At 42.4% G+C, this 21,979-nt stretch overlaps 1 protein-coding gene across 6 annotated transcripts in view; it reads right to left on the bottom strand.

Moving 5' to 3' along the window:
* Nucleotides 1-21,979, bottom strand: part of FGD5 (FYVE, RhoGEF and PH domain containing 5) — a 119,552-nt gene that overhangs the window by 58,218 nt on the left and 39,355 nt on the right. For all 6 annotated transcript variants that reach the window (XR_008578782.1, XM_054837949.1, XM_054837948.1 and 3 more), the window contains 3 exons: nt 14,133-14,262; nt 2,179-2,237; nt 2,040-2,070 (listed from right to left, as the gene is read on the bottom strand). Coding sequence is in view for 5 of the 6 variants with exons in the window: in XM_054837949.1 (XP_054693924.1) it covers nt 2,040-2,070; nt 2,179-2,237; nt 14,133-14,262 (220 nt within the window). In the remaining variant the exon portion in view is untranslated. The remainder of the gene's footprint in view (nt 1-2,039; nt 2,071-2,178; nt 2,238-14,132; nt 14,263-21,979) is intronic.

Here is a 21,979-nt window from a genome sequence, read left to right as displayed (position 1 = left end):
GGAGCAACGTGCACTTGCATACATAAGTGTTTCTAAACTAAAGAAATTTAGCAGATATAAACCAGAATCCCTGTCCCATGTCAAAGTTGTCAACTTGGAAAAGAGAGCAAAAATGACATTTCCTGTTCCTTCCAAATGATTTCTACAGGCAGAAAATAAGATTATTGTGAAAATGCATAAATTACTCGTTTACACACATAGCCTCAGAACCAAATTCATCACACAGGGATTTACCAGAGGGAGGAGAAAAGTGCAAAGTAGGTCCTGAAGGGACTGGGAATGTCCTGAAGCATCCCCTTCCTGACCCAGCAACAGCATAGGCAAGGCAGTCTGGCAGTAACATGATGCGATAACAGCCATGAGGGTGTGCAGCCATTCATGCTCTGGATAAAGGCATTGAAGTGCATTGCAAGATTTGGGTCTATATATTGAAGATTTTTCAGGCCATGTTAGTGAGCCACTTTTATCTCTTAGAGGTATATGGAAAATGCTAGGATATAATGCAAAGGAAAGGCCTCTCCTAGACATTTGCACTAAATACAGTGCACCATACACTCACTCTAGTTCAGCCCTGCATTTACATGCTGTCCATAATGTACCAAAGTACAAATGTACTTGGAAATGGAAAATTAAATACATTAAGAATGTTTTAATTGGATGCATCTAATGAAGATGCAGAGTGGCTAATACTCTCTGTGCATGGTAATCTCCTGTGTGTATATTTCTCTTCTGTTTTGATTTAGAAGCTGGCAGAGGCTTTTCTCTTTTTTTACTTGATGATACTTTTGGAAATCTTAATTTCAGTAAGGAGTTCTGTGGCTATTCTTAATGATCAGAAGCCCTGTAGTCTACAGGTGAAGAAACCACCCTGGCTTCCCCAATGGACAACTGATAATTACAACTATGTCTCGCTAGTGTCAAATAATATGTTTGGCTGTGCAGGAAGGAAAGCCAGGATAGATGAGGCAAATGGCTAGGCAAGTTATAACCAACTTATCAAAATATTGGTAGATTCCAGCTAAGCCCCTTAAAGTGTTTGGTTCCCCGCTGACCAGCTTGCCAGTTTTTGATTTGTTGAAATGCAATTGTCTGCAAGGTGTTTGTCACATTTAAGGCTGCTCTCCTGCCTCTGCTGCCCAAGCCTGAGAAGGCTCTTAAGCTTTGACAGCTTGCTTGAGAGGCACAATAAGCAGGCAGCAATACAATGCTGACCTCATTACTTTTCTCTCCATCAGAGTTCCTGTCCACTGCTATGGTATGAGGTGTCATCCAAGGACAACCTGGGGCTACTTTTTGCCTTCTCAAGGAATTTCCTTCCAAGCAGCTATGGGCATGCTTTGTGTGGTGGCTATTACTCCCTACTGCCTTGCAACTAACAGCCAAGAAAGATGTTGAGAGCGAGGCTACCTAAGCTATGTGCCAGTCTCCAGGGAAGCAGTGGCAGCTCTTTGTTCTGGGACAAAGCTGATGGTGGGTTTACACCATGCAAGAGCTCTCTATCAGGCACCACAAGTGATTGATTCTTTGTGTGTGTTCCCTCAATGAGAGACTCTGACACCAGAATCTGTATTTTGCCCATGGTGACTACCTGTGTCACAGTGTGGATATCCAGGCCACACTGTATATTACTGATATTGCATTATCAGAAAAAAAGAAGCTTAAAAGGAAGCACTGTGAATCCATTCAAACCAAATCCCCATGCTTCATAGCTCTGCTCCTATCTGTCTCTCTCTGAAGAGAGAGGGTTCACCCCTCTTTATCACCATCTCCTGCTCTGCACTAGGCTTTTTCTGCATCTTACACCAGTGTCAGAGCATCAGCAAGCACTGTTGGCCAACGCTTTTCCCTGTGAATGACAAATACTATATTTTACGTTCTGTAGCAAGAGTAGATTAGTGGCAGACATATTCCTTTACAATGGTTCACAGTAAGCCATTCCTCCTCAAATTCTCCTCAGTCCCTCCAATGCTTTTACATCCTCTAAATTGCAGCTAAGTAAAAGGGCAATTAGGTTTCAGTGATTCAAATTATTTACTTACCATATGTAACAGCTGGAGCATCTCCACGTATCTGGGGAGAGACAAACTTTTATTAATTGCCGTCAAAGCAATGCTGAAAGGTGGATTGCGTAGCTTCAGTTTTAGGAGAGCAACAGATTGGTTGTAACAATGAACTCACACTTTTTCTGAAGACATCAGCTCCTGGGCAATGAGGTAAGCTCTAGACTGGCCTTCTTTCTGTCAACAGCAAAAACCAGACACAATTAAGAGATGTCTCATTCCAAGAAGTAAAGCAGTGTTAGTTTGCAGTTTGAACTGACATATTCCTTCAGTAAAAATAGTGAACAGGCTTTTATTCTTTGTTGTTCAGTGTCTGGCATCCTGGAGTCCTTTCTATGACAGGGTGTTTCCGCAATTCAAATACTAGTAATATAGTACAATATAATAGCTGATAAGGCAGATGTCAAGTTTGAAAAAATTTGTTCTTATTGAAGAAGGAGAGAAATTTTCTATTGATTTTTACAGGTCCAAAATTTGTCAAGAGAAGCAGAAAGTGCTTAGCTTTGAATAGGCTAGCTTCATGGCTGTTGAAGCTCATACCATGTGTTTAGTACTCTTAACTACATGGAAAAGTTCTTTATCAAAATGGTCATATTCCAAATTGTTCTGACTGCTGTGAAACCTGTGGAAGCAAATGCGGCAAAGGGCTTTATTGCGTACTAAACAAAATGTCTAAGCTAAATGGGATAAATACATATCTCCAGAAAGCAAACAGTTCAGTACGCCAGCAGACAACATTGTTTGAAATCTCTGGCATCTACTTAACTGGTAGGCATCTTGGAAGACACAGAAAACTGTGAAAGAAGCAAAGAGTATGGCTCTGAGGTGCAAGTGGCTAATTAGGCTATTTTGCTCCTATTTCATGACTCATCCTTATGGCAAGAAATGACCAAAGCATGGAAATATTTACTGAAAGGAATCTATTGGGAAAAGTTTGACTTATTTAGCAGTGGTGAAGGAACTAAAACAGTAGTCTAGTAGTAGTAAAGAAAAAGCAGCCCTCAGTGACCTAAAGTGGACTCGGGAGATGAATTCAGCAGCAAGACTTCACGACATTGTTTGCCAGACCAGGTATGCAGGAAACCCATGGCTTACAGATCCTGTTTCTGAAAGCCTACTCAGGAGAGATTGGGACTTGCTGAGATATGATGCAGTCCCTTGGTATAACAGTCAGGTGGGAAGTTTGTGGCTGTATTTCCTCCACAAATTCTGCATGAGGGGGCTGCTAGGGGTCAGAGAATACAAACCTTTATTGGGACCCCTCATAAAAAGTATTGATAGAACCCCAAACCCAAATTCAGCTTCCCATAAATGCTGACTTCCCAAATCACACTTGATAGATCAGATACACAATTGGGATTTACATAGCAGATATGAGCAGTAAAAAATGTCTAAGCTAGTTCAAGCTAAATGCATTATAGACTTTTTACTCTCTGTCCCTCCTCCTCATTAGCATTCCCTTGGGATGCAGGTGTTCTGACACACGATAGAATTATCTGAGTTGCTCAAAGTTCCATTCCATCATCATGGTGAGCCATCTGCCACCTTTTGTATCTTCAGAGGCATCAACTTCTGGATTTCAGGATTTTCTTCCCCTCCCAAAGTATCTGGTTTATTCTGCCTGCAGTAAGCTGCAGTGTAGGAAAGAATGAAACATTCCCTGAAGTGCTGGAAGCTGAAATTCAGTCATGTGGATACTTGGAGTGTAAAAAAAACCAGGAGCAAGGTCAACTGAAACATAATCGAAGCAATTTCACTGCCCAACATCCGTAAATTAAGAGAGGAATATGTGATGGAACAGAAGTTTTAAGATTCTTCCATTTGAATAACTTCAGGTATTCATTACAAAAGCAAGGAATTCATGCACTTCAGAGGAATCAAGGGCCAGTCAAAGCATGTTGCAAATAGGTGTCAGTATTGATTGCGCACATGAGGAAAGGAAAGGCTTCTGTTTCTATGAGGAGACTAAAGATCCCTTGCTGATCTGTGAGTTTTCACCCCAAGGAGGATTACAATCCAATCAATAATGAATATGAGTGAAAAAGTTCTTGAACCCTGATGATGATGGGTTAAATGAATGATGCTTCATGTATAGAAAATGAAGAGTGTCACAGTGATGTTTTTTTCATCTTTAGTTTATTTCTGTGTACTTTTACTGGGAGGCAACTGAAGATTGCAAGAGCCAAAGGAAATATAGAGAGTAAACTATTCATAAGTCTCAGATTCCTAATCCACCTCTCCTTTAGCACCAGAAGTCTGAGGGTATGTCCTCTAGTTCTTTGTTCCTTTTAGCTGATGGGTGCCAAAGAGCATGCTTTGAAACACTTTTGGAGAACTACACTACAGTTTAATAGAGTGCACTAGAAAGATCTTACATTTTTTCCTTAGCTTCAGTTTCCTGCTGGGAGCAAATATTTGATTGCCCCTTTCCCCCGGGTTCCACTTCATGAACGCCTCTTGATGATCATGATGTGCCTCTCCTGGTTGTCCCAAAAGCTGTAGGAACACACTAGAGGCACTGAGTTTTTATTTTCTCACATTTTCTCTACACAGGCATAGCAGAGCAAATGAAAGGGAGTGTGTTTCTTTCCGGGTCACCTGGCCCAGTGCTGGCTGCCCAAGAGGTTCTCTGTTGACAAACCTGGCCCCACAGTGCCAAGAAGCAGAATGTACTTCCCAAGCAAGCCAGGCCCACTTTTCCTTTGCATACACACATTGTTGCACACTGTAATTCCTCTTATGTATTAACATGTTTTAGCCAGGAGACAAAACATAGGGACCCCAGTGTCACAAGGCCTGTCTAGGGCGAGTTTGAGATAGTGTCTCTAGGCGTTGCCTATCTTCTGTTATTTAATTGCTGTTTGTTTAACCAGGAAATGAACTCTCAAATTGACGACAGTGTCCAGAGACAGACTTCTGGGAATAGGGGATAGAGGGCGTGTGGGTCCCTCCAGCACGAAGTTTCTGAAAAAAAGTCCAAGTGATTATTATACCACCACCAAACTGTCACCTTTTTAGTAATCTTTACTCCCAGCAGCCAGTCCTGTGCCCAGCCCTGCAGTATGATTCTTTCCCAGTTCCCACTTCAGAAGCTGCACTCAAGGTCTCACTACATGCCTCTGCTTACCAGATGGAGGCCATGCAGCCATGTAGGGATCCTTGGCTTTCTGCTTCACTGAGTTGTCTTGTCTCATAGCCTCATCACCCCATCCTCCCCAAAACCAAATGCTTCATAAAATGCTTGCAATATGCAATATAAAATTGCAATATATAACTGAACTATCTCCCTATTCTCTCCACTCTGACAAACATGCTGGTGCCAGGAAGGTTACAAACACAAAAGCACTTTAACCAGGTTAGGAGCTTGTACTGTTGCTACAGCTCAGCTAATCAGCATGACTTGCAAGCAAAGGTGGTACTGTGTAATCATTTCTCCATTGGCTAACAAACTAAGCCCTACAGCCCTCCTCCAAATGGATACCAAGTTTACAAATGGAAAACTAAGACCTAGAGATGACTTGTGACTTGCTCAGAGTTTCTCCTCCAACAGCCGATGTAATGAAGCATACCACCACCAGAAAGCTTTTGTTTAGAACACTACAGACCTAAAAGCCTGCAGGTTTTCACAGAGCACGCCTGTGAGCAGAGCTGAAGTTAAGTACTAGTCTTAGGTAGTTCAAACTGAGAAACTTTTAAGTTTCATGTCCCTTTTGTGCCTTCTGATAGAACAAACATTTAGACTGAGAAGGGGCAAGCAGTGAACAGTGGAGAAAGGTGGCTAATGGCCCATGCTGAGTGTGCTAATATGGCACTTAACTGTTGCAGGATTCCCTTCTCTGTGTGGTAGTGATCTTATTAATGTAGGGATGATGTCTCCACACTGAGTCATTTATATGCTCAGGCTTTGTTCTGAGCAATGCAATGGATCTGATGTGGGCCCTATCAGGCCATGCTTTGATTAGATGGTATTTTGGTGACAGTGCCAGTCAATCCCCTCTGACCCCAGTGCCAGCTCTCAGTTGTGCTGACCCTGCTGTTTGCAAGACTTTGATCAGAACCAGATTGGTCTCTTGATCCAGCTTAACAAATTGTGGGGCTGGGTGTGAATCTGCCTCCACGGGGCTGGAACAGGGTTGTATGTCCTAAGAGCAGCACAAGTAGATCACAGAACAATTCACTAAAACTGAAGCATTAGTACTGGGCAAGCCACTCATTTTGTATACAGGGAGTAACACTGCATTTCAAAAGCAGGGTAACTAGTCAAGACATAGAAGCAGCAGCTCCATTCGTGTGCCACTGGCTTGCCATGTGACATGGACAAACTGCATCTCTCTGCATTTTCCTGTGTGTGTGTCTTATTTCACAGACTCCTTAGGGTAGGTGCATTGTAGCTGGATGGTACCCAGCACAAGAACACTACTGTCAGAATCAGAAGCTGACAGCAATTTGCAAGCTTCAGCCTCTGAGCTGAGTGACTTCATAATGCCCCTTTGGTAATTATTATGAACTATGTAGCAGTTCACAGTGATGTTGCAGTGGTGCCAACAGTAAACTGAGGCACTACAAGAACAAGTGACTTTTTCAGGCTGGCTCTGTGAATCAGTGAGAGAGAAGGAAAAGCAGTCCACATCTCCTGTCTCCCAGGCCCCTTCCTGAAGAGCATGATTGCAGCTCTCCTGGGGAATCTGTGTAATTATATAAATCAAGAGCTGTCCCTTGAAAGGCGCCTGAATTAGATGCTTCCTCAAGGCACACAAATCTGTCATTCCCAACTCCAGCACGTTTCAGTTTTGTGTGTGTGTGTGCATGTATGTGTGTATTAATATGTGAAGGTTAAATGTTTGCAAAACAGAATGATTAATAGAGTCTGGAAACCAAGCCCGCCCAGTGGAAATGGATAAGGAGTAGCAAAGGCAGTACTGCTGCCATGAGACAGTACCTGCCCTGCTTGTTGTGACACCTTTGTTGCTAAGCTTAGTGTTCCCTGTTTGTGTGGGGTGCAGGTCCCCTCCATCTGCCATACTGGGTTGCTGCTCCCCTTTTTGTCCATTGCCTTTCATTTTGATACCTGGGAGAAGGGTGGAGCATCTTACCTCCAGTCCCTCCTTCTCACAAGTACAGCATTAGGGATTTTTTCTGTATGAAGTTCCCCTTCATGCCCCGCCCCTAGCACACCACTCTATAATGGTAATGAGCACCACTCCAGTCTGGCTAGGATTAGATATATTAAACCTAAAGTCCTAAATGAATAGCCAGAATGCTTTGGGTTTTCATTGGCATAAAATCCAGCCACATCTGGTCTGAATTCCTTTTCTTTTATACCATTTTGCTCTGGTACATGCTATTCATCTCGCTTCAGACTTTCACATTTTGCCACCAGGGTAAGATCACATCTCTCATATGCTGGCTGTATACAGTTCCTTGTAACATATTGCTGGTTTTTGACTAAACTTGACAATATTTGCATACAGATTGGTTTACTTTTATATTTCCCATACAGTTAACTGACAGGCAGATCTGTGTTCCAGATGAAAGAAATGTCTTTATGTTCCAGCTATGGCTTTATTACCTGTCCTATGATTTGTATTAATTTATTTCCTGACTGCTTTATAGACTATAATTCTTACAGGTATTCACCCAGATTAATCACATTCTTCTCTTATTATTCTGAGATTCCCTTCAGTTCTTCAGATCAAACTCCCTCCTGTATTTACAGACAAGTTTAAGAGAGCATTTTTAATTGTTCCTTTGTCTAGTGGCTTAATGTAAGGTTTGCTATATGTCATTCCTAACTATACCAGAGTTTTTAAAATAGCTGATGTTGCTACACTGTTCCTCATACCCCATTTACCCAGCCACTGCTTTCTCCTTCCAAAGGCATCCTGTAAAGGAAGATTCAGCCTCTTATCTGTGGGGTGCAAACTGTGCAATCGATCACAGTCTAAGTGCCTTCCATTGACTATTAGGGTTATTTTTAAGCCTGTTACTTTGTTTTATCAGCCTACTTTTAGCATATGTGTGACACAGTCTGGATCAAGCAGCATGATGGAAATAGCTCTTGAAGCCCAGTCCAAGACAACACATTTTACAGTGTTGTTACAGGACCATCTGCATGGATTTCTGCAAGATGCTGGAAAAATTAATTCTTAAATTGGCGGATGGGCTCCTGCCCCTTACCCATCTCCACAGAACTCAAAACCTGTGCTTAATCTCCATGTATTTCTTCAGGAAATCTTCACACCACCATAGGGCCTCTGCTGCATCTCCCTGCTGTGGATTGTCCCACAGGTGTTTGCCCTTCCCCAAGCTCAACCTACTTCCCCTAGTAGAGCTGTTAATGTAGTGGTAGGAAGGCAGATGCATTCCTAGGGATACTATTATCTCAGTGAATCCCTTGAAAGGTTTGATGTTCACACAATCAACCTAAAGTCTAGCACCTACCTTTCTGCTCTGCCTGCAAGTTTGATCTCTAATCTGCATCAGATGGTTTTTTCTCTTCTCTGGATCCAGCATAAAAATCACTCCTCCCTGCTGTGTCCTTATCTTCAGCCAGATGGAGGATTAGGTGTAGTAAAAGAATTGTATTGGGGGTCCCTTTAGCTTAGTAACAATTGGAGGTTGTAGGAGGTTAGTGACAAAAGGGATCAACTAGCCAGAAGATCCACTCTTAAAAGGACCTACAAAAAAGGAACTGTCTGAAGACTCTTGCTTGAAGATTCTGACACTAAAATGAGAGGTGCAAACTATGGAGGAGTAGCTCATGATCCAGCATATGCAGCATCTTCCTGAAACCACTGAGGCAATTAAAAAACTCAGATCATAACCAGCAACAGGTGAAACCTACCAGCATGTGTTGATTTTAGTCCATTTCAAACCACATAGCTGAGCTTCTCAAAAGTAGATTTTCAAGATTATATTGTCTCTATTTCTAATCTTTTTAAAACTGGGTATTCTGAGACTGCTAAAAAACCTAAGTTCTGCCAAAGAGAACTCAGTTTGAAGTTGGTGTGTAGTCAAATCTGAACTATTAAGCCCACTTCCCCTTCAAATTCCTTGTTAGCTGGGTGAGTCCCAGATGGATTTATCTGGTTTTAGCAGTAAAAAACAATCACGAAGTTCAAGTTTGAATCCAGTTCAATGATGAGAGGAAAAATCTGGGGTTCTCCATCCTGGACCTTGAGCATTTGTCTAGTGAGTGAAGGTTCAGAGGTGGGAGATAAAGAGAAAGTTCTTATTTCATTTGATAAAAGTTTTTTGTTCCTAACTGGAATCCCTTAATTCTTTTTTTTTTCCTATACGCAGCTTAGATGCCATTATATAACCTTGAGAGCCCAGTACAAAAAAGCCACGTGTCACCTTCTGATAAATTGGGAGGGATTTAATTAAATGAACATATATAAAAGACACATGAGTGAAGAGAAGGCCCATAAGGTCTTCTAAATTAGCTTAGCAGGAGGAAAAAAAAGAGTGAATCTCCATCAGTAGTCTAAGTGAAGTGATTCTTATAATATAAGCAAGTAGAATCACAAAGGTTAAGAAAACTTACAGCATTCCCTGCCTCTGAGTTCTCTAGGTTGTTATCATATGCCAGCGGACTGAAGAGAAGGAAATAAAGTGCTTATTTAACCAGAAAGAATGCATTTTCACTGTTAGTCTTACAAAGAAGAATCAAAACCACCAGGTGGCTTATGATGACAAATGCTCAGCTTCTCAGGGTCTGAGATACTCCCAAGTGGAATAAAGGCAAAAATTTGAAACTCATGTCCTGTTTTACCTTTTTATACCTGCCTCATTCCAAATAGGTTTTTAGTAATAAAAATTCCTGTAACACAATAGAGATGAAAGCACTTTTTTGTTTGCGCTTTAAAATAAAGCTGATAATGTAAAAATACCTCAACATATATTATTGGCTATGATTCAAATTGTTTATAGAACAGGGGTTCCAGCAAGACTTAAAAATTTCTCCATGCTCATGTGAATCTGATCCCCAGGAGAGCAGGGATTCAAAGGAGACGAGCTGTTGAAACAATACCAGGAAATGTGTGTACAAAGCTAATTTTTAAAATTATATTTACTTATAAAAATGAGCCTTAAAAAGAAACATCAAAGGAAAAAATTCTGCTACAAACTGGAAGTCTTGTGATTCTCCAGCAAGCAGGCTAGGGGGAAGCAGGTGAGAAAAATCAAAGCATGCTGCTTGCATTTTGGTACAGGGATTCATTCATGACAGTGAAAGGCAGCAGGTAGAATCCAGCTCAATGCAAATTAAAATCATATATCTGAGCACAGGGAGGAGATTTTATTATCTAGGCTGTTTCATGCCTTTATTTAAACTAAGTTTTCCTAAGGAGGAGAAAAACAGGAATTAAACCAACAAACCCCAGAAGGTTCTTTTTGTGTGTGTTTTTTAAAATTCAAATTCAGCTCTTAGTAGGCCAGCCCAAAACAGTTGTTTTAACAAAATTAGCTCATTTTGAAATCTATGGTACTATTTTTGGCATCCAGACCAACATGTCTCTGCCAATTCTCCCCAAGTGACAGTGCTTCTGAACTCTTTCATGTTGTACAGCTACTCTGTGTTGTCCTGAGGATTTTGCTCCAACCGATACATCACTTCATCAGGGAGCTGGACAAGTTCTTTGTGCTTTGTCATTATAGAGACAGGTTTTAACAGGGCAGCTAATGTTCTCTTGGCACCCAGAAGATTTGCGTGATAAGACAATAAAAGAAGGCGGGAGCAGTAGGGTAGGAAAAACAGTCCTCTCTCAGTCCTCTGTAAAGACACCAGTGCTTTCTGAGACAAGAGCCATGGACAGATGGAATTTATCCCATTCAGTCTTAATTACAGTGAACTGGAAGCCCTTGTCTCTGACAGAGAATCTGCAGCGTGGGCTGCATAAGCCCTTGGAAGATTCCCATATTACTATTATTCTGTGGCTGGCATGGGCGAAAGACAACAGTTAAATATACTGCATCCTTCCTGTCAGAACCCTGCATTGACTGTTTTCCCTAGGAAATTGAGTCTTCCCTTGCTGTCTTTTGATCATTGCTTCATGCAGCCTGCAGCAGTGATGCTGAGGCTGTTACAGAGTGGCAAGAGAGTCCTGATGCTAGGTGACCTTTGACTGCCCAGATCAGGCGTCTCCTTTAACAGATCGGGTCCTGGGGACAACTGGGACTCACAGGGTTTGACAGGATTGTTGCCAGGACCCCTGAGTCTATGCAAAGTGATGCCTGCCCTAGTGAGGCTACAAGAACAAAGACACTCAAAGGTGTCTCAGTACCACTTTTCATCTCTAGATCTTTTCTTGGCCCCACACACAAGCACAACCTTCTGACTTGGCTTACTAAGCAAATGGCTTATTGAGGGATGAAATTACTGCTGCTCCACAGTCTGTAGCTAGAGCCCAGTAGATTGCTAATCTACTACCCAGTAGAGTGGCTAATCTTCCTACAGCCAGAATTATAACAGGCAGATCAGATTATGTCTACTTTCCTGGCCTGCTTCTTGCAGGGTCAATAGCCACATGCACTAATTCATCAGCCAGCTTGGAAATATGTCCTGTACTCAGATGGAGCTATTTTAAGACAGCTCCCCAGGAGCCTGTGGAAGTCTGGTCCTGCATACTGTGATCCTTGCTGACAATTAGCTTGGGAAGCAAAGGCCAACCAACCAGACCCATTCTGATGTTCTTTATCAGGCATCTGCAGACATTTAGTTTGTGTTCGCCTGAAGAGTGGGAGGGATGCCTCCATTTAGACTCTAAAGCACATGTTTGTTCTCCAAATGCTGCCGCCTTCTGTGACAGTTACACAGTGTGGTTACCCCAGCACAAGAGAACAATTAAAATGCATGAGATATACAATAAAGGAGACATTTAGAAACCATCATTTCCTAGTGTCTTGAGTAAAACCCTACAAAAGTGGACATAAGATTGGTTTTAGCAACCTTGAATTTGCTTTGAAGTACATAGCAATTGCATGCATTTCCCTTGTGAACTCAAGTCACAATTTTGTTGTCATTTCTCCACTGGCATAACAACTAAGAGATGCTGAGACACCTGACTGGCTTAGATAACACATTAGTGTATGCTCTACAAATGCTAGTGGTTTGTTAGCTAATAGAACTGAAAGGAAAAATATTTTTCATTTAACAAGGAATGTCAGAAAGTTAAGGGCTTTTCCCTTTCCAAACCAGTGTGAAAACAAACAACCAAAAAATGTCATGAATCTCAGAGGAAAAATGATAAGGTTTCTTGCCACTGTCTCATTTGTTTCATGTCAGCAAGGACATCAAACCACTGTTTTTTTCACTGGTAGCAGAGGCAGCTCAGCACCCTGCCGGGTAGGCCTAAAAGGAGGAGGGCCACAAAGCTGATCAGAGGGCTGGAGCACCTTTCCTATGAGGACAGGCTGAGAGAGTTGGGATTGTTCAGCCTGCAAAAAAGAAGGCTCCGGGGAGATCTAATTGCAGCTTACCAGTATCTGAAGGGGGCCTACAAGAAAGATGGAGAGGGACTGTTTATCAGGGAGTGTGGTGACAGGACAAGGGGTAATGGGTTTAAGCTGAAGGAGGGTCGATTTAGATTACATGTTAGAAAGAAATTCTTTACTGTTAGAGTGGTGAGGTACTGGAACAGGTTGCCCAGAGAGGTTGTGGATGCCCCATCCCTGGCAGTGTTTAAGGCCAGGTTGGATGAGGGTTTGGGCAACGTGGTCTAGCGGAGGGTGTCCCTGCCCGCAGCAGGGGGGTTGGAACTAGATGATCTTTGAGGTCCCTTCCAACCCAAACCATTCTATGATTCTATGATTCTATGAAAAGTGATACAGCATACAGGGAAATCATAGAATCATAGAATCAAAGGAAGCTATTCTCCCTCAGAGATTAGAGCAACAGCAATTTCATTTGCCCTTCACTGTCATTCCGCTTGCAATTTCTTTTTCTGTTTCTCAAGAACTAGTGTCCTGGTAAGGGGAAAACTCTGCTCCCCTCTCTCTACCCCTGCCCCTAAACAAAGCTTCACGTTCTGGAAATGCCTGAAGAGATCTGATCTTCCTAGAATCAATATACTTATGCTTCTCCTTAACAGAGTGGACCATTACTCAGCCATTATTTGGTTTTGGACGGGCATCTGCACAGACTTTTGCAGGCTCTGACAAATGCCCATGACCAGATACAAGCCATCTACAATCAGGAAGCCACATAGCTGTGCTGACACTGAGAGACCAGGCCAAAATGAATGGCACAGAGAGGTGTAGCAAATCAGGATTTGCTATTTTTCTATGCAGCCTTAGTTCCTGGGGCTCAAATTGCAAGCCTTCAGTAGAACATACCCATTTGTTGCATGCATACCAAATGGGATATGCAGTGGGTGCTTGTACTCAGAGACACAACGTTAGATTCTTAAGCTCGTATTAGGTTTTAAGAATACACACCCAAAAAGTTCTGTGAAAAACAAAGATAAATTTGTGCCTAAAACTGCTCAATGCCATTTCTTTAACAACTGCACTGTTAGTCAGCTTACTGGAGATTAAAACAGCCTTATATGGTCTTAAGCTGTGGTCAGATTTCTGTGGTCTTCTTAATTTGCTTAAGAGCTGTTTTATTGATTGGAAGTCAGTAAAATAAACCCAAACATGAGTGTATTTTCCCATGATGAGAGAATTTTGAGATTGAAGAGACCTATCAGACAATTTACTCCATCTCCCAGCCAATGCAGAACTGGTCCAAATAACATATTTTTTGTTGTTTTATTCAATGTAGTTTTAAAATTCTCAAGATGATTGCAGCTAAATCCTTCTTCTGAGCAAGACATTTTTCCTGACATTCAAGTCAGGCCTTTCCTGCTAGCTATGTTGCCTCCACTGTCCATCTCAGGACTGCAGTTCTTTGGCTTTGCCACATTCTGTAGGGGTAAATTGTTGCTAGTGCACTGGGGGAGTAAAGGATTGATGGCTCTGACATTTCTAAATGAACACCAGGCAAAGAGCAGAGAGAGTTGAGAAGCCAGGTTCTGCAAATTGTTTCTCCCTCTCTGGGTTTCACGCATTCCCCATTTTCAGCTCTTTTACCTTGTTAATGAGGCTGGAATCACCCAGGCTGCTCTTGTCATCTTCTGAACTCTTCTGTTCCTCATCTGATGTGACAACCTCCATCGGTATCACAGAGACTGGGCACACCTTGTAAGGCTCGGTGTAGGCACTGTAGAGATAAAGAACAGACTAGCTCACTGGTGTTATTCCCAGACACTTACTATTGCTCAGACATAACAAATCCACACATTGCCTAGAGATAACCAGTCAAGAGGCAGGGAATCCTTGCAGACCTGCTAGGCTTGGAAAGCAAGATTTCTCAAGGTTTGTTTTTTGCTGCCAGGTTCAACAGCAACCATTTAGGCAAGCAGAAGGATCTGAAAGGAGCGGTGGGAAGTTAACTGAACTTGTTCAAGCTTCCGCAAAGGATTAATGTTCTGGTTTGGTTTGGAGCAAAAAGTTCAAACTTAGTTGCAACCAGAACTGCTTTGTCCCTCCCTGGTCAACCCCTCAAAATGGATGTAATAAAATCATACTACCATCTCAGTGCTCATTAAAAATGGAAGTTAGATAATGTAACAATGGGTTTTCTGGGAAAACATCAAAAGGATGAGAAAAGTGTAATTGTAATACCAATGGCATCAATTAAAGCATAAGGTACTCAGATCCCAGAATCCTTGAGTTGTTTCAAGGGAATCTAAATTCAGCTCCAGAAACCCAAAGCCAGGCAATAAGAGCACTGAATAGGGTGTGTAATACAGGCCAGTGGCTTCCCAGCATTTTCTCTTAGGAAAAAAAAATTTTTTAAAAATTAAAATTGCCAGTGATTTCAAAACCTCCATAAAGCATGACTTGAGGTAGGTTCACCAGATGGTGCCTGCCTTTTGCCTTAGAAAGGCATCTTTTATTGCTGATCTGAATATGCCTAGCTCCAAATTCCAGATACTGGATCTTGTTAAACCTTTGTCTGCTGAATTAGACACAGTCTTCCAAATTTTGTTACTGTGCAGGTACTCACAGGCTGTATTCAGGTTGTCCCTTCGTTTTGTCTTTTATATGAAATAGGTGAAGATCTTGATGTCTTACTATGTTATGCCTCCTATCATTTAATCATTCTAAAATCTCTGAACTTTATCCACTTATCCATTAGCATTATCCAATTTACTAAACATTTTAGCACCAGTTTTTACTACCAGCCAGTTTTAGTACTGTTTTTGGTACTGTGACACAAGACTCAGTATTCTAGCACTGGCAAAAAAAATGCCAAGTATACCAGTGGTAACACCCATGTATTCCTACCTGACTTTACTGTGTTTTTACATTCAAGGATCAGATTAGTATTTTTAGCCACAGTGTCATTCTGGGAGTTTATATACAGCTTATACACCACAATGGCCCCAAGCATTTTACATTTCCAGGGGTAGGTTCCAGCTTTCAACCAACAAGGCAAGTCTGTTGTCTTGAGAAACAAAATCTGACAGCTCTGTGTGATCCAGTAGACATCCTGGCCAACCACGTCAGTCTGTAGCATGGGCCTGGCTTACTCAGTGTATATGATTTCTTTAGTTCTCATTTCCTCTGAAACATTATTAATTTGCTTTCTCAGTTCTGCCTCATCTCTCTATTTTCCTTTGATCTCCCACTTGGGGATCCCAGATGTGAACAAATTCAAAGCTTCAACGCCAATGCTAGAGCAACAGGAGGCTGGGCAAAGATGGGTTAATGTACGTGGGAGGGTAAGAAAGAAAGAGACTCCCAAAGCCACTGACCAGACTCATATTTCCTTTCGGAAAGGAAACTCCCTACATATCTGCATTCACTTCCACGCTGCAAACAGGGCTCTGTGTCTCCCATGCAGGTGCGGCTGCCAGCCTTTCTTTTATGCTGCCAGCTTTTCCCTCGTGCACAGTCAAGGAGCTCTCACAAGCTGCCTGGTGCATTTGCCATGGCTGGGCAAAGGGCCAAGCAGCAGCACTGTTCCTCACCATTGTCTTCTCTTGTTTATTATTAGTGTCTGCAGTTTTTCACTGTGGGCGGCATCACGGCACTTCCGAAACCCTGTCTAGCTACAACAACAAAGGAGCGTCAGCACAAGTGAAAGCAAGAGCAAGGCAGATACAGGAACAGCTCAGGAGGCTTATTAATAGTTTATCCAGTCTCTCTCCTTACTTGCACAGCCTTTCTGCAATTTGTAATTGTTTGCCCCAGCAGACATGAAATTAAGTCCCTCCCTCCTTTTCTCTCTCTCTGATAAATGACTGCATTATGTTAATGTAAGAACACATAATTTTGGAAGAATGCCTCAGTATATTAGTCTGGTAATCATTATGAATGGCATTATTAAAGGTTCTTACAGTAGCAAAACTTGCAATATTGCTGAACTGTTGCATCGGCTTCATTTATAGTAGGCCTGCAGTCCAGTGGCACTGGCTTGCATTTAAAGGGAAGTCCCAAAATGTTATCGGTCTCATTTGCACATGGGATGGGCACAGGCACGTTTGTCCCCCCTCTCCATCCTGCTCTTCTTCAGCCACTCCAGCAGCACTGAGGTCTTCACTTGTGAGACTGTTCTATGTTGTCACAGAGCTCCTGGGCAGTACACCTTTCCTGATACCCAGCAAGTGTTTTACTCCAATGAATTCACATCCTTTCATCTATTTCATATGTCTACAGTCTTGTGGTGTCCTAGCAATCCTAGCTCCTGAAGACTTGAACTGTGCCCAGGAACTGGTCACCAGGTGAAGGTGCCCTGGGCAGCTTGGTCTTCACTAATTCCGCTGCCAGGTCCCTGGAAGAAAACACCAAAGATGCAGGGATAGGTGGCAAATGACTTCTGAGGCACAACATGTTTTGGAAAATTTTATAAAAGAACAATATGGAGTGTAATTTTAATGCAGGGCGAGGTCTTACCCACGGAGCAAACCCTTTAGGTATGCCCAAACAACTACCATAACTGCGCATTAAGTCTTTTATCTTAGTACAAGCTGCTGTGCACTCTGCGAAAATCATCTGGACATGTTTTAGCACTTTCCAAGAGACTATGTAGGTTCCTTTTGATGTTGGTAAACTGTCACTATTGGAGGAACCTTCCAACTCGATATTTTAGAACAGAAAAATAAACTGCTTTATTAAGATAATAGAGTCACCAAGATTAATGAGATGTAACCACTGATCATGACAAAAATCTATCTCTAATACTAGGGAAATAGTCACAGCCAACTTTACGCACTTCATGCATTTCTTCTAAAGCAATTTAATCTCCATTGATCACAGAATCACAGAATGGCTGAGCTTGGAAGGGACCTCTGAAGGTCAACCTGGTCCAACCCCCCTGCTCAGGCAGGGCCACCTAGAGCCAGTTGCCCGGGACCATGTCCAGGTGGCTTTTGAATATCGCCAAGGATGGAGACTCCTCAACCTCCCTGGGCAACTTGTGCCAGTGCTCAGTCACCCTCAGAGTGAAAAAGTGTTCTCTGATGTTCGAGGGAACATCCTGTGTTTCATTTTGTGCCCATTGCCTCTGGTCCTGTCCCTGGGCACCACTGGCTCCATCTTCTTTGTACCTTCCCTTCAGGTATTTATACGCATTGATGAGGAGAGGTGCTCCAGCCCCTTCATCATCCTTGTGGCCTTTTGTTGCACTCTCTCCAGTGTGTCCATGTCTCGTGCACTGAGAAGCCCAGCACTGGACACAGCACTCCAGGTGTGGCCTCACCAGTGACTAGTAGAGGTGAATGATCCCCTCCCTCTATCTGCTCGCAAGACTTTGTCTAATGCAGCCCAGGATACCTTTAGCCTTCCTCTGAGCACCTTGATTTTAGGTGTCTGTGAAGTACCTTTCAGTGTGGTTTTGTAAAGAATAACCCTTATATGGACACACAGTAACCTAACTATATAAAGCTATGCTAAAGCAGAACCATGGAGTTATATTGCAAGCTGCAACCCAGGATAGCATAAGGAGAGAACTCTGTTGGACAGGACAGGGATTGCCAGTCCACTTCCCTCACACACACGTCCAGATCACAAACCCCACAGTCACAGGTGGTACTTACTGGTTCCCAATGACAGTTTCTGAGAGCACCTTTAGTACACAACCTTAACAATGCACACAAACTGAGATGAGAAGTAAGAGGATACAGAAACACTGAATTAAAACAACAACTGTTGTATTTGAGAAGAAGCCCCATTTCTAACATGCTCTTGAATGAAAGACTTTGTGAAATGTAAGGTGACAGAGGCTTGGAAAGAAGAGTGAAGTGATGGGTGCAATGATCTCATGAACCAAGAATGGAAATCATAGAATAATCAAATAGTTTGTGTTGGAAGGGAACTTTAAAGGTCATCTAGTCCAACCCCTCCCCTGCAATGAGCAGGGACATCTTCAACTGGATCAGGTTGCTCAGAGCCCTGTCCAACCCTGACCTTGAAAGTTTCCCGGGTTGGGGCATCTACCACCTCTCTGGGCAACCTGTGCCAGTGTTTCACCACTCTCATCATGAAACATTTCTTCCTTATATCTAGCTGAAATCTACCCTCTTTTAGTTTAAAACCATTACCCCTTGTCCTATTGCTACAGGCCCTACTAAAAAGCCTGTCCCCATCTTTCTTATAAGCCCTCTTTAAGTACTGAAAGGCTGCAAAATCAGAGGTATCAGCTTATGTTATCTCATGGCAGTTCTCTGCAGAGCTCAGTGAAGTTATTCTAGAAGAGCATCTGGCAACTACATTCTGTCTTCCTGATACTGATTTGGACAGTGTCATCTCAGGGAAAATCAAATGAGCTCACTTAAGCAGTTAGAAAAACATCATTCAGCCCAATGCACATCCTGATAGACATCCCAGAATTTGTTCAGGTATTTTAAAGTATATTGCAGGGAAATGGGGAAAACAGCTACAAGCAAAAGATTGTAATGCTGATGCTGCTTCTCTACTGATAACAGGAAAGCGCACGTGGGATTTGCAAAGTAACCTAAGGCAGTTAGGCACTAAAATCCCATTGAATTCAAGTTCCTTTAAATGTCTGGTAGTGCAAGTTTACACTGCTGAAGGTGGTTTTAGCTAGTTTTGTGCTGGAGTTCTCAGTAATGTTCTTGTGGTCAATTATGAGATTTTACCTAGCACGGAGAAAGGTAAGAGGGGCTAAGAACAGCCATGTTATCCAGTTGCAGAAACTTTGCAAATCACTCCATCGAGATCTGTCCATCTGTGCTCTGAAACTGCTCCTGAAATATTTTGGAACAGACGGTAGCTTTCCAAGGTGAATCCAGTGTAATTCTCAGCTATCCTAGATATGCAGGAGACTCTCTTCAATGGGATACCAATGCCTTTTGACCTCTCTTGATTTCGTATTCTGTTGCTATCATCTGGGAACACTGAAAATGCTACACAGAATCATAGAATGCTTCGGGTTGGAAGGGGCCTTTAAAGATCATCTAGTCCAACCCCCTGCCATAGGCAGGGACATCTTTCACTGGATCAGGTTACTCAAAGCCCCATCCAACCTGACCTTGAACACCCCAATGATGTGGCATTCACAACTTCTCTGGGCAGCCTGTTCCAGTGTCTCACCCATCCTCATAGTAATTTCCTCCTCCTGTCCAATCTAAACCTAGCCTTTTTCAGTTTAAAACAGTTGCCCCTTGTTTTCTTCTGTAAAAAAGTCTCTCTCCATCTTTCTTGTAAGCTATTTTATAACTTAAGCCCCCTTTATATATGGAAAGGCTGCAATAAGGTTTCTCCAGAGCCTTCTCCAGACCGAACAACCCCAACTCTCAGCCTTTCTTCACAGGAGAGGTGTTCCAGCTCTTTGATCACTTTTGTGGCCCACCTCTGGACCCGCTCTAACAGATCCATGTCTTTCTTGCACTGGGGACCCCAGAGCTGGATGCGGTACTCCTGGTGGGGTCCAAAGGCAGAGGTAATTAATATTTGCTCTCCATTTATTATTGCCTTCCAATCTACTTGCATGTTTCATGTAAATAATTGCATTGAATGGGTCACTCCTAGTTTTCCCCTGGCCTCTCTGAGAAGATACTGCATGTCTCTGCATTTCTTTTGTTTTGATTTCTGTCCTGCAGAATAAGGGATCACTTCATTCTGGCTGCAGTCTTGGACTGGCCATTACATTCACATTTAGGGCAAATGTTGAACCTGTAGAAGATGGGATCTCTGGGTAGCTACAGTCCTCTGTAAACTTCCTTTGGTGCACTGCTAGAGTCCAGTTAGTGTCAAGTTGTGCTGTTAAACTAATTGTCTAGCTGCATTTCCAAGTATGAAAACCCTGAGCTCTAATCAATCACGACATCTTTGTCATGATCAGTGGAGCCCCTAATGTCTGGTTTATAACACAGAGAGACATTGGGTCCTCTGGACGCAAAAATATCTTGCTGTGTTTAAACCTCACACTTCAACTTCTTGTAACTCAATCAGATAAAAGCATCATGAAATGATTGTAAACAGCAGGGGTTTGTGTTCAGGCCTTAATTTCCTGATGTTCACAAATGTGGGAACTGGGTATTACATTCCCAGGTGCTAAGAATGCTTAACCAGTAAGACATGATTTTACATCAGGTCTCTGTCTTCACTGCGGTTTGTAACCTCTTTCTCCACCAACTGGGGCCTGCTTCCTTCAAGGCAGGCTGCCCTGAGAAGTTAAGTAGCGTATCTGGATCACACTGTAGCCCAGTTATTAAAATCTATATTCCACCAATCTGCCCCCAGTCCCCTATTCACCTGGCCAAGCCCTTCTTTGGTTCCCACATCCTTAATCATCTACCACTTAATTACATCAGGAATCTAAACATGCTTTTAAGCTAAGGAGACCTATACAAGCTCATATGTAACCCATGTGCTGATGGGCATAAATTTTTTCAGGTATCTGATTTTGGTTTTATTCTTTCCTCAGAAAGAATATGTTTTTTGCTTTTATTCTTTCTCCTGTCATATCCCTGACTCTCCCCTTCCTGATAAGAAAACCCAAGCAATTCCTTGTATTTCACAAGGAAATGATGAAAAAAATCACAGACAGGAAAGAATATGGGAAACTACCTCCAAATCTGTGATTATCCCCATTGCAACTGGGGATACAAGCCAGATTTCATAGTAATTGCCACCTTGACTTGGCAGGAACAAGTGGAGGACTTTTTGATAGAAGAAGGAGTGAAGTATGAACAGGTATACGATCAGTAAAGACTGTAGTTATGCACCTCACCAGCAAGTCTCAGTCTGAATTACAAACTCTGCCTCTTGCATAAACCTGGGACACAACAAATTGCTATTTGTTGTCCCAGTCACTTGCTATTTCATTTGCGTCTTCCCTTGAATCCAGATCAAGCAGGACAGTGCTACTCTCTGATAGCTGATTAGGAATTTACCCTCTGTCTTTTCTCAAACAGCCTATTCAGAACTGATACCAGCTGCTGCACTGAACTTACAGTAGCTTGAGCTATCAGAGCTGCAGCGTTTCTAAGCTCAGCTGCCAGCTGTTTGTTCCCTAGTGCTCAATTAAGAAAGGCAAAATGTTTTGGTGTTGCCGTCCCCACAGCACTGGGGATGTAGGGTTTGCCTGTGAATCCATCAAGTCTAGAAACCCAGCGCCCCAAGAAACCCTCGTACTTTTGAGGGCAGCAAAAATACACACAGTGTATAAAAAACCCCTTCCTGATCATTGTGGATAATCAGCATGGATTGGACACCAGTCGACAAGATGTTTTTTTGGAAGCAACTACTATTTTGTTGTGCTGAATTGCAAGGAAAAACCCCACAACAATCCACAGCAGAGTTTAATTTGTTCTTTCACTAAGTTTATTGTCAAACTCCTGCCAAGAAAATGTCCCTCTAATGGGTCTGAGAATGTGGATAAATAGATCTGTCACAAAAGGATACCT

The sequence above is a fragment of the Grus americana genome, chromosome 11 (assembly GCF_028858705.1).
Source record: "Grus americana isolate bGruAme1 chromosome 11, bGruAme1.mat, whole genome shotgun sequence".
Lineage (NCBI taxonomy): Eukaryota > Metazoa > Chordata > Aves > Gruiformes > Gruidae > Grus > Grus americana.
Note: the sequence above shows the minus strand (reverse complement) of the source record. Positions and strands in the feature narration are given on the sequence as shown.